Genomic DNA, 13,124 nt, shown 5'->3' on the forward strand with positions numbered 1-13,124 from the left:
TCTCTCGGCAGCATGCAGCAGTGCTGATAGCCCCTTGGCATAGATAACAAATAGGTACGGTGAGAGTGGATCCCCTTACCGTAAGCCCGGGTCGGTATAAATTGGGATCGAAACTTGGCATTTACTTGGATTCGCAATTTAGCTCGACCATGGCAGCATGTGCATACATACTTGCATGCCATATACGGAGTACTATACAATTTTATAGTGGGCCAGGCACGTCCGCACATGCATAGCAGAGACCGCGTACGTGGACGGGAAAGTTGATGGAAAGCGAGGTGTAATGGTCAGCTGGCCACAAGGTAGCATTGACTCGTTCAAAGTTCAAACGCACACATGATCATTCAACCCCGAGTTCCAATTTATCATTCCAGCAGTCAACCTATCACGCTTGCGCGTGCCAGCCAGGCTGGGCGCTTGCTTTGCCTGTGTATAAATGGAGGGGGTCCGTCAGCCAGCCGACCCAACCCCCGTGAAGCATCATCCATCTTCTCTCCTTACGCCGCCTTGCACTGCATTCCAGCCTCCATCTCCAACAGCAACCCATGGCCGCCATGAAAACCATCGTTCTCCTTGCCGTGATCTCGGCCGCCGCCTTGGGCACCGCGTCAGCGGCGACCCACCGCGTGGGCGAGCCGGGCGGCGCGTGGGACCTCACCACCGATTACGGCAGCTGGGCGTCCTCCAGGGAGTTCCACCCGGGCGACGAGCTCATCTTCAGGCACCAGCCAGGGGCGCACAACGTGCTCGAGGTCTGCGAGGTCGACTACGACTCCTGCAACGCCACCAGCCCCATCACCACCTTGGGCTCCGGCTTTTTCACCTACGTCGCCCTTCCGGCCGTCGGCACCCGCTACTTCATCTGCGGTTTCCCTGGCCACTGCACCACCACCGGCACCGGCGGCATGAAGCTCAAGATCGACGTCGTGCCAGGTTCCCTCTCGTCGTCGCCCGCCCCGGCCATGCCGCCGCCCTCATCCGCCGCGGCCTCTGCCGGGGCTACAATAGGATCTGGCCTTGTCGTCCTGCTGGCGGCCGGTCTCATGGCTTGAAATGCATGTATTCTTCATTAGCTGATGATGCCCGGTGCATTCAACCGATGTAAAGACTGTAGCCTGTAGGTTTCCCCCCTTCTAAAAAAACAAAAAAAAAGGTTGAGTTGCCGCAGCAGACACATACCAGCTTATACTATATTGTTAACTGGTTATTATTGTTGAATACATATAATTAATTTTTTTAGAGCGGGACTTCTAGCTAGTACTTGCGTTGCATTTTCAAATTGGCTGCTATCTCACCGAACCAAATGGACGCTTGTGGCTTTCTACCTTGCTAAGCATTGCTTGTGGGTGAGCAGCACAGCAGATCATTGTTTAAATCAAAGCTATACGTCTAACTTGGCACCAGTAGTAGTGACTGTATGTACTATAGTTTTACAACGAGCATGCCCTCTTCTCTAGAGATGATAATTCGCAATAAAGCATGAAAATGCGCAGATTGTCCATTTGCTACGTTTCCTCTAATGCATTTACTCCCTCCGTCCCAAAATAAGTGACTCAACTTTGTACTACTCAACTTTGTACTAACTTTGTATAAAGTTGAGTCACTTATTTTTGTACAAAGTTGAGTCACTTATTTTGGGACGGAGGGAGTACATCAGAAGGTGACAACTAATGGACAGCCATATAACTTGCCAATTTCTTTTCTCAAGTAATAATAGAGCGAATTAGGAACCTATACAACTACACAGCAGTAATGAAACAAAAAAAACCTCTAAATGGCAGAGAAAGAATACATGGTTGTTCAAAACTTGAAGCCATCCAGTGTTGCCTCAGCAACAACCTACACCACAGTGGTGAACATGTACTGTAAAGGATGAGCTTGTAACTATCAATCCAATTGTATTTCTTGCAACTGTCCATGCCTCCCGTTCATATCATTTGTGATTATATGGACTCTGTCTTTCTTCGGCGACTCCGCCTTGTCGTTTCCTTTGGGTGATTCTACTGTCCATTCACCATCTGGTTTTTGTGTTTCTCCATGTTTCCCATCATCTATTTTCGGTTCTTCTTCCCTGTGATCATAAGCATCTGTAACCTTGGCATCTGTGCAGTCACTAGCATTGTTCTGTTTTCCCTGAAAAGAACAGATCTTGGCAGGTCAGTGCATAACCTGGTAAATGTCTCGGTACAACCTGAGTTGCAAGGAATGGAGGATTTCCTCCTTTTAACTAATTCGCATTGCTTCCATTTGAAAATATCACGGTGGTTCTGTGGTTCAGAACTTGAGATGATAGAATTGTATGCTGACATGTGTAGCTTTTATCTCAAATACAGGGAGTATCTCCATTGTTGAGTTGCAAACTAAAATAGTTTATTGGACCGGCAAGCTGGGCCATTTAAAGTTTAAGCTAGTCAAAACTGGCACGGCCATATATCAGGAACCTCATGTCAGTCTATTGGTCAGAATAAGTTACCTTGTTCTTATCCCGCCAACTCAGTGAAAATGGTCCAAGTAAGTTTATTCTTCTGGACTGAGGCTCCTGGAATGAATCATCTTGTGCAGATGCTCTACAGGGGAATAACAAGCCTATCAAACATCAACATTGGAACACTATGATAGGAAATTTAAGTAGTCTTCTTTTAAAACAGAAGTTAATTAACTCAGATTTATTATCATAGTAGTACACCTAGGGATGCAAGCAGCGGGCCAGAACAACTCGCATCATGTGTTCCAGTGGCTGGCTTAGTACAATTGCCTTTTGATGTCACTACTATAATTTACACTGTGAGAGCAGCTTAGCGGATGTTGCGGACACATCATCTGTGCATCCTTAAGTACACTGCTAATATGGTAGTGGGGAATCAAACTTCTACAACAGAGTTGCCAGAATTGCACATTAGGAGCCTTAAATAGTAGCACGAAAGATGTTCAGAACTTCAGATAGTATTAAAAATCAGATATGTAAATCAATATCGATGTTTTGCCAGGTATAAGCAGCAGACCGCTTGGTACTACAAACATTCGAAGATGCAAGACTGAGATACCTTGGAGAAGGCAAAGGGGAAAGTGCTTTCTGCTGGCTAGATTGGTATTGCAGTGTGGCCTCCAACATTGTTTCTGCCATTACAGCTCTGTTCTCCATTTGGGCAAGTGATGCCATAGCTTCCTCATACTTCTCCTGCACACGTGTTGTCACCCTGATGAGTACTAAATGAGGAGTATAGCAAGCATAGAGCTGGCCTCATTGCATATCAATTCTGACAAATATTTACTCTGACTGGTAGCAAAATAATATGAGAAAGAGACTGGAGTTTGATTCTTTAATGCAAACATTGCTAGTTAAAACAATAAAATAACGGCATATAGTCTGAGAACACAAGACATGGTGTGTTGTGATATTCAACTATGTGCAAGTTAAATGTGTGACCTGGGCAATATCATTCCCATAATTACAAAGAAATTATGTATGCCTGAGCCATCATGCAATACAGTGATTCGACTCAGGATGTAGCAAATCTACTAGCTATGATTGTTTCCCCAACAGGCAAAGGTTTTGATCAGTTTTTTGTAACTGATCAAAACCTTTGCCTGTTGGGGAAACAATCATAGCTGGGAAGAATAGGGGAGCCTGCTCGAGATGCCCTTAGACATCTTTTGAGCGAATGTTACAACTATTTTGAACAAGTGTATGTTTTTTTTGTTGATACATATGCCAAAATCTCTAATAACATGATTGTCCATATTATTTACCAGATGCTGATGCTACACACGTGCCTGGGATTTCAGTTAGTTGACTTAGTTCTGAACAAAACAAGCGATGCATAAGAAAACCAGAGATGATCTGCACACGCAATAGATGAAGTTGGCTAATTAACCTGCAGCACATTAGCAGCGTATCTCTGAGCAGCAGCATCCTGCTCTGCAGAGATGCGTGCTTCTTCTGCAAATTTCAGTTCTTGTTCCACACGCATCACCAGCTTCAATACGATTCCTTGTTAGTGAATATGTCATAGTAAAGACTAGATAGAGATACATTTGTGAAGCGATAACAAACTGTACCTGAAACATTGCTTGCTCCTGTTCCTGCTTGTCTGATAGGGCCTGCTTTAGTTCAGATAATTCGTGTTCCAATTGCTCAGCCTAAAACAGAAGAGTTGTTATTTGCAAGATTATTTTTTCAACCATACATCAGTCATCGAATGAACTATGATAGACTGGCAGAGACTATAATTTGGTGAATGGTCATTACAAAATTGAAGTGCCTATGCAATAGAAAGCTTGCAGAATTTCTATTTGGGTGAAATGGTTATTTAGCTGTGCATTTACTTCAGAAAATAGAAATACAAGCTAAACATACAAAACTATGAAAAGGCTATTTCTGTGGCATAGCTGCATAGGCAACAATACTGAGCTATAAAGTTTAATATTACTGTGTCATCTGATTATTGACATAATGGCAGGTATATCTAGCTATACCTTTGCACTTAATTGGCGTCTATTATCTTGCTTTACCATTTCCATCAATGCTGTCTCTAGCTCATCAGCTCTGAATAGCAGAAAAACAGAATAATTAAAAAGGAACACTTAGACTGAAGCATAGTGTGGTTAAGTTTCAACTAGTTATGATGTAAGATTTCTGGGATTTTCAAGTCATTGCAGAAAATTGGACCATCAAACAGCATAAGAAACCAGGAATATTTACTTGGAACAATTGTAACTATTTTAAAAGTGGAGTGATCATACAAAATTGTTCCTTCCAGCACACTAGAACAAACTACACCCATGAAATGTGGCAACTAGATCAGACATACCTATGAACGATTGTTAGCAACCCGTGACAAAAATCAATCATGAAAATGCAGAAAATGTACCTGAGAACAGCTGATCTTCTCTCCTCTAGCAATCGGCATAACTCAAACTTCAGCCAGGTGACCTGCAGTAATACAATTAACACAAATTAGTGTATTACAGCAACCACTTGAGTTGTTGAGCTACTACTAGGGGTAGAAATAAAAATAGAGGGATCACAAGTTGCAATGACTTGGATACAGTATTAATGATTGGACTATGATTGAGATGGCTACCTGGTCCTTCGGATCCGGCATCGAATCAATCTCAGAATTGACTGTCAGGGCACCATACATATCATCGATGTCTCCAGAATCACCCTCTTGGTTGACATCTCCGTCTGCAACATCACTCATTTGGTCTGCAGAATCATTTATTGACACCAGCGGTTCAGGCTCGCGTTTGAAATTATAGAGCTTTGATGCAAGTCCGCTCTCCTTGCAGACACCTAGACCTTTTGCCCTTTCTTCCATGGATAATATAACAGATGGTCGGTGTTTGTTCCTCAGATCTTGCAATCCTGTTTCATTTACAGACTGATATCCCATGCGAGCTGTCAGGACAAGCTGGCTGCTGTCAAAAGTAGACCCAGCTAAAGACTGCAAAAGGGTAACTGCGTCACCAGCATCTTTTGTAGTCACAAGTGCAGGGCCTGCAATTAAAGCAAGAAGTCAAACATCAGTCTCAATCCAATTCATGAGATGGACTTTTTTATGACATAATATCAAATCCCTTTTGGGGTTAGTACGACAAATCAAAACTGTGCTTTGTACCATAAAACTCCAGGAGTGCAAGGGCTGTCCGGAATAGCATCACACGATTCCCATCAAACAGAAGCACATCCCATACACGGAGGACTGAAATGTTCAAACAGAAAAGCAATATAAATTTGTATCGTTTTTTCAACATCAAAACAGAGCAAATGCATGAGACTTTTACACTGGACAAGCTCGTTGCTTACACAACAATAAAGAATAAATATAACTGATTATTAGAAACCAAAATATTATTGTTCCTATGTGACAGCCATTAAGATCAGAGAAACATGGTTATGGCCATCTTCACACTTTCTCGGGAGGGCGAGGGCCCGCTTCACCAACTTCTCCCGGACCTACTCCTTATGAAGATCACATGGATCTACGTTCCATCACATAGATGTTGTTATCAATAGAATCGTTACACCAGATTAGTGCTGTTCACATGTTCACTAAAAGTGATGTTGGTTTGGGCTTGCTCATGGGACATCAATGTGCTTCGTTGAGGCAACCTCATATTGTTAGCTAAGGACTAAGGTAAACTACTAGAAAATGTACTTCTAGAAGCAGCAACTGTTGAAAAAACATAGGGGAACACTAACCACTTTCCCACGGAAGTACATTGGTGAAAATGGATAGGAACCATGGTCCAGTAACCCATGCAACTTCAACACCGAGGTAGTCCAAGTGATTTGCTGCATTGAGAAGCATGTCAAGCCATGAAGTTTTGGGTTTTTGCAGTTATTTACTAAATGAGTCCCATCGCACCAATAATGCATTATATTTGTAATAAGTTGCTAACCTAATTTCGGGAATTTCTCACGGACTAGCTCCTCTAAAACAAGCTGATCCACCTGAATGGATACCAAACATTAATTTTGCATAAGCAGTGATCAAACTTGGAATCAAGCACTGGCATATGCAAGCATTGAAAAAGATAGTAACTGCCAACATCACAGTACCTGGGACTCCATCATTTCTTCAGAAAAGTACCCATCAAAGTAGTCATCAATAATTCCTGCCAATGTCCTGTTATACCATAAAGAGATTTAATATACTATTTAAATGAGCTATTTTGAGATCATAGGGTTTGCAACACCAAACCCAGATAACAGTAGAACAAATTTCATGGTGGGTGTACCAAAATGCGTTCTCTTCTGGCATCAATAGAAGTAAGAGACCAGCAAAGAAGTTCATTGCCTACAGTATTCAACAGAAAAATCGTTGCTATGAGAAAAGTTAAAAAATGTCCAGGCATAAAAAATTGTCTACGATCTCATAGTAACAGCAGAATATTGATCAAGCCTTCTATAGTCACGTGTATTATTTATTGGAACCATTTAGTAGTAGGTTTTGGGTCCAGTAGTAGGGTATCTGACTTTGAGTACAACAAGTTTACATCAAATGTTGTTCAGAGAAACAAATAACATCCAGCAACATAGAGGAAATGTGTGGGTGGCATTAATGGAGATACGCTTACCTGACAGTAACCAACTGTTGGATTGTGTCTAGCATAAGCCAGAAGCAAGCGTCTCAAGGCATTTCTTCCAACATCATCTAAAGCAGGATGACCTGGAAAAGTTCTGGGCAAGTCCTATAAGAGCCCAAATGTGTCAAATTGGCCTCTATTAGCATTCCCGGATGCACATTTTTAACAAAAAGGACAATACTTTTCCATGGCAACATCTACCTTCTCTATTTGCCCTTTACACTTTTCTTCGGCAGAAAATGCTGACAATACTTCAGGTCTTTCATCAACTCCTTCTGAGGCCAAAGAATCTGAACAGCCGCCATCTTCTAATTCACCTTCAGAAGCAAGCAGACTACCATAATACCCTTCTACTCTGCGAGCTCCAACACCAACAAAAGCTTGCCACAGCTGTTATCACAAAAGCAATGGGCTACTGAATGAGCCGTGCAATAGATTAGCAAAATAAATAGAAAAGCTATAGGAAACAGGCTGCACCTCTCCTCTCAAAGCCATCGGCAGTCCACCATGGACAAGACACTCCAACTCTTCCTTCAAAGAATAAGTTTCTTCTTGATTGGTGTTGCCAATTTCAGCATTCACATCACCTGACTGCACTTCTTGGCTAGGGTCAACCTTATCTGCGTCATAGAACTCGTCATCTGAGTCCGCTGACACCTTGCTCTCTTCAACTGTCACAAGATGGGTGGATTCCTTTGACTGCAGCCTGCCAGCAGATAAATACTTCTTCTCAACACGCAGACCCATCACCTGCTCGATGTTGCCCAGGGATGACCGAATTGGCTCCCATGATCCAACCTTACGTGTCCCTTGTGCACTCCTCTCATGCAACAACTCAGAACTTCCATTCTCAGGATTCTCCTCAACTACAGGTTCGACTTTGTCCGCGGACAGTGCAACCTTCGCATCATGTCCAGACGACTCAGATCGCCTCTCAAGGAAGTTCTTCCATCTGTCGGATCTCTCCTCCTCCTCCTCCTGCAAGTACAACACCCATCAGTACCAGGCAATACATACATACAATAATTCAGGCATGCATATTATACCTTGTAGATGCCTGCGTACTCCTTGTAACGCTGCAAGTGTTGGGGGCGCACAGCGAAGCCATAGGCATCCCTGATTCAATCACACAACATCAGGAATGAAGTACTGGCACTATTTACAAAGAAATAATAAATACGCATAAATAATACTTAAAACTTGAAGGTTCTATACTTGTATCCTCTCCCAGATACAAAGCGCCCAGACAAAAATTGCTAGAAAATAATCGTACTCGGTAAAATATGACCATGCCGCAACTCAATTGCACTTCCAAATGTTTTTACGAATCCTAAACTCGTTGCAACACTTCAATTGAACCCCAGATCTTATCGAAAGGCAAACACCACTGAATTCAGCGATTCACCCAAATGCCCCCAGCCAATCTACACGCAGCCCAAAATCCAGCCTCCGAAATGGGTATGGGATCCAGAGACACCCAACGCTCTGCGACTCGGTAAACACTGAAACGGTCGGTCCAGGCATTTACCCAATTTCGCACGGCATTACCCGCAAAACTAAACTAAGCAAATGACGCGCCGCAGCGAGATCCCCGGCGCAGGAAGCACGTGGAATCGAAGCCCGCGGAGCGGAAATCTCGCGACGGAACAAAGGGAGGAGCGAGACGCGGCGAGATCCTCGGCCACCTAACGCCCACGCACACGCCAAAATTCGGGCGAGGCAAACTCGCGCGCGGACGTCGAAACCAAGCGGGACGCGCGCCCCGGAAGTCCCGAGGAGAGGCCTCCCGGACGGCGGGCGGGCGGAGGAGCGGGAGGGGCACGAACCGCTTGTGCTCGAAGGCGATGAACGGGAGGCTCTTGGGCTTCATCTCCTCCTCCGCCTAGCGCTGCGACGGCGTGAGACGGCGGCGGCGGCGGGGGGAGGGGGAGCGGAGCGGAGTGGGGCGAGAGTAACGCAGTGGTGGCGGTGGCGGTGGCTTTGATCTGGTCCCCCTCCTCTCCCCGGCCCGGTGTCTGCGCGGCGCGGAGCGGGCGGAAAGGGACGAGATGCAACGGGACTCGAGTGCGAAACGGGGGCGACGGGACTGGACTGCACTGGGGAATGACCGGCCTCGTGGGTGGCGCCGCGCCTTCTTTTTTCCGGGTTGGCACGGGGAAGCGGAGGTTGGTTGGTTCCGTTCCGTGAGACTTGTGTCCGCCGCGACCGCGACCGCGGGCGGGGGCCGAGATCCCGATCCTCTCCGTGCACGGGGGGAGCGGTGTCAGTGTCACGTCGTGTTGGCCGGCTCTCCAATCAGGTTCTGGTGCGCGGTGTGGTGGCGGGGTTGAATTCTTGATCTGATTCGACACCGCCGCGACCGCGTCTTTTTCTGAGGGGGATTGACGGTGGTCGACAGCGAGTAAACAGCCCCACCGACTATGGGCCTGTTTGGTGGGGATGGTGGATTTTTGGATGTGAGGTTTTGAATTACCCCGATTTTTGAAGTTTCAGGAAATTTTGAAAAAAAAAAATAACCATGTATATAGTGGTGTATACTTCGTTTCTGAAAATTTCGATGATGAAATACATTTTGATGTGGTCCACACAAAGAAAATCACAAACCTTTATAGTTAATTAGGTATGTGCAGCGAACCAACATGTGGTTGGATGGTTAGAGGGACTGTGATATCCCCAGCCCACCAGAGTTCAAATCCTGGTGCTCGCATTTATTTCTGGATTTATTTCAGGATTTCCGGCGATGCGCATTCAGTGAGAGGAGATGTTCCCATCGACGACGAGGTGCCTATGATGACTTCGTAAATTTCAAGATGATATATCGGCTCAGTCTTTCGGAGGTGCTCATAGGGGCAGGGTGTGCGTGTGTGCGTTCATAGGAGTGAGTGTATGCGCGTGTATATGAGCGCTTGTGTCTGTACTGATGTTTAAAAAAATAGGTATGTGCACGTGCGTTGCCACGGAGTCAAATATATTTTAATGCCTTTCGAAGCACTTTCACGTGTGAATCAAAATCGTCTTCGCCCAAGACCTTCGGAGACCTACCTATAGTGACGTTAAAATTTTCTGTTGTTGCCTAAACTAATAAAATAGGTATATGCGGTGATTGATCTGCTTTATTGGGTTATTTTTTAAAATGATTTTTTTAATGATTTTTTGGGGTTAACAAAGAGAGTTCTCCTGCGGTGATTGGGTGGTACTTTCTCGTCGAAATTCTTCTGGTCGTTAATATGAGAAAAACATTGTACATTATGAAGTTTGTTTGATGGGGGTATTATAGTAATTGCTCTCTCGTCCCTTTCATTTCACATGAACAACACACATTCGCCGTGTCCCCGATCCCATTTCATTCCAAGCCTCCAACCACTGTAATGGAGCTCCTCGCTTAGCCGCCTCCATGAAGCTTGACGGTGTAATGTACCTGGGCTGCCCGATTGGCCAAGAGGCCCGTCAATAGGCCAACCTCAGGGGCCAAGAAGTCTGGTAATAGACATGGGTTCTTTGTTCGATAGGAAGTTCGACTTCCGGATAAACACCATCTTGGAGTGCAAGCCAGGGTCCTCTCGACTGACTTGGAGGGGAGGTCGGTTCTTGTAAAGCCTACCTCTCCCCCCCTCCCCCTTTATAAGGCAAGGCTAGGGGGAGGTGAAGGGATATTTGATTCATAGTCGATACTACGATAGTCATTACCACATTTCATCTGTAACCCACTCACACGAGGCGTTTCCACCATCAGTCCGGTAAAACCTCTGTGAGCGACCCCCTCTGGTACATCTGGTCACACTCCTGACATTGGCTATTTATAGTATAGTCAGTTGGAGACCAAACTCAAATTGGATCTCCAAGCCACCCCAACGAGTTCGTGACAGAGGTCGAATTCTATAGATTGAGCTTGGCACTACATTGATTTGACTTCTTAATGCATCTTTTCTATTGGATATAAGTTTTTGTTGGGGGGGGGGTATAAGGGTTGGATTCTACAATATTACAATACTAAATTTATTTTTCTAGTTTATTTTAATCCAATTGTCAAATTAACCATTTTCATATTGACTTCTCAAAACATGTCCATAAATTACATTTTATTGTTGTTGTAGATACACAGAGATATCCAAGATATATCTCAAAATTAAGTTTTGTGCATGCATAGCCCAAGGTTTCACGGTATCTTACATGAGTTGAGGTATGTCATCTATACCCCATTTTGTAGATGGTGAAATAGGAAGGAAACACTACAATACTGACAAATGGCTCGAACACTACAATACCGACGGGAGGAGGAAAGCATGAGATCTTTTTATTCATGGAGAATGCGACTAATATAACACCACAATTCATTTCAGCTTAATTGAAATATGGACCCAAATATATGTCGTTCGGGCGCTAGGGAGGACCCACATCGAATGATTTGTTCACCAAAGGGGGGGCTCCTAGCGATCATTTTCGATCGTTCGGTGGGTGGCAGGCCTGTCAGCGTTCTGGGGTCGTGGGTACCCAGACCTGCCTGCCTGCGGCCCAGCACATGGCTTCATCGACGGCCCGGTACGACCCTGTTGCAAGACCCCAAGGGCAAGACCCTCGCGAGGGCCCCTGGCCTCGCGAGGCGAATGACACCAAGACCTCCTGAGGGAGCAGCTTCCCGAGCCTGCCTCCGGAGGGGCGGAGATCTCTATGCAAGCCCCAGCCTCACGAGGCGCATGGTGACATTAGCCGTGATGACCAAGGCCAGGCGGGTGCCAGCGGGCGTAGTCCAGGACAATTTCCTCTTTTGTGTTAAGGAGGCAAGGACTTACGTGGGTTCCCAAGGGATCCCCCAAAAGTTTCCATTTCATTGCAACAAGACCAAGACCACGAGCTCGGCAGAACGGATGTCATCGCCGAGCCCACCACTGCGTCACGACCAGAATCTTTGCAAGCGAAGACCACCTTTCGTCAGGATAAAATGTACTATTGCCCCCTTCAAAATTGACCAATGCGGTATTCCTTCCTGCCTAAGTTATGAGGGAAGAGAATCGGGGCCTATTATAAATATAGGCTAGTCTCCACCGTAGAGAGAGATCGAACCCATCGGATCTTGAGCCCTCCCAAGGCATCACACTTGTAGTAGTTCATCCTCATCCTCCTCACGAGGCAATCCAACCACCAAAGTAGAAGTAGGGTTTTACATCGCAAGGCGGCCCGAACCTGGGTAAATCTCTGTGTTCATCTCTTTCCTCGCTCGCACGAACTCGACGACGCCAAGCCATAGGGTGATGAGCTTAAGGCAGCAGTTAGGTTAGATCTTCGCACACGTCCCAGAGTTCGAATCTTGTTTGGGTCTGCGCAGCCCCGATTCCGACAAGGCCCGGGTGACTTGATTGACCCCAGAAGGCCCAGTTAGTTGTTATAAAATGCTATGAACCCCCTGTAACACCCCGAGACCGATGTGCCAGGTGTCCTCCAGTTATTCGCCAGCGTTGCCATGTCATTTGCTTGCGTGTTGCTTTTCATCATGCCATCATGTGCATTGCATCATCATGTTTTCAAAACTTGCATCCGTCCCGGCCTCCTCGTTCTCTCCGTTGTCCGTTCTGAGCCCAGATACACTTGCACACGTCCGCGGCACGTCCGAATATTATTTTTATAAGTGGCCGGATAATGTTCTTGGAATGGGATGAAAGTTGGCATGCGGTGTTTTTATGTTATAGGTAGGCCGCTTGTCAATTTTCGTCGCATTCGGAGTTCGTTTGACGCCCCAACGGATAATATAGCGGCAATATAGTCGGTCAAACGTCGGGCGTTTTCGGTCTCCGGAAACAGTCACCGGGCCTCTCCTCTTCTCTCTTCTCAGCCCTCTGCCTTATGCACTAACTCTCACTGCCAGGCCCTACCTAACCTCTCTCGTCTGCCCGCGGACCTCCTCCCGCGCGCGTCCGAAATCTGTCCCGGACCCGACCCGGACAGTCGTTACCGCTGTGTCCGGATCATCCCCAAACATCTCTAACATATCTTCGGTTATTTGTTTGGTCCATCTAACCTATTTTATCTCGATCATC

The 13,124-nt window shown here is 45.7% G+C and overlaps 2 protein-coding genes across 2 annotated transcripts; one reads left to right on the forward strand and one right to left on the reverse strand.

The window, feature by feature from the left end:
- The first annotated feature begins 434 nt into the window (after positions 1 to 434).
- On the forward strand, positions 435 to 1,239 carry LOC125536042 (mavicyanin-like). Its single transcript, XM_048699130.1, has one exon. It carries the CDS (start codon positions 546 to 548, stop codon positions 1,050 to 1,052), a length of 507 nt encoding a protein of 168 aa, XP_048555087.1. The 5' UTR covers positions 435 to 545; the 3' UTR covers positions 1,053 to 1,239.
- Positions 1,240 to 1,673: 434 nt separating this feature from the next.
- Positions 1,674 to 9,221, reverse strand: LOC125521080 (ecotropic viral integration site 5 protein homolog). Its single transcript, XM_048686137.1, has 18 exons — positions 8,919 to 9,221; positions 8,139 to 8,208; positions 7,570 to 8,070; positions 7,294 to 7,482; positions 7,084 to 7,197; positions 6,745 to 6,803; positions 6,566 to 6,632; positions 6,406 to 6,457; positions 6,206 to 6,298; positions 5,622 to 5,705; positions 5,085 to 5,500; positions 4,872 to 4,933; positions 4,477 to 4,546; positions 4,060 to 4,140; positions 3,876 to 3,977; positions 3,045 to 3,178; positions 2,474 to 2,567; positions 1,674 to 2,133 (listed from the first exon to the last, which is right to left on the reverse strand). The coding sequence occupies exons 1-18, from the start codon at positions 8,960 to 8,962 to the stop codon at positions 1,888 to 1,890; spliced, it is 2,478 nt and encodes an 825-aa protein (XP_048542094.1). The 5' UTR covers positions 8,963 to 9,221; the 3' UTR covers positions 1,674 to 1,887.
- Between the last annotated feature and the right edge of the window lie 3,903 nt (positions 9,222 to 13,124).

Source organism: Triticum urartu, chromosome 1 (assembly GCF_003073215.2).
Source record: "Triticum urartu cultivar G1812 chromosome 1, Tu2.1, whole genome shotgun sequence".
Classification (NCBI taxonomy): domain Eukaryota; kingdom Viridiplantae; phylum Streptophyta; class Magnoliopsida; order Poales; family Poaceae; genus Triticum; species Triticum urartu.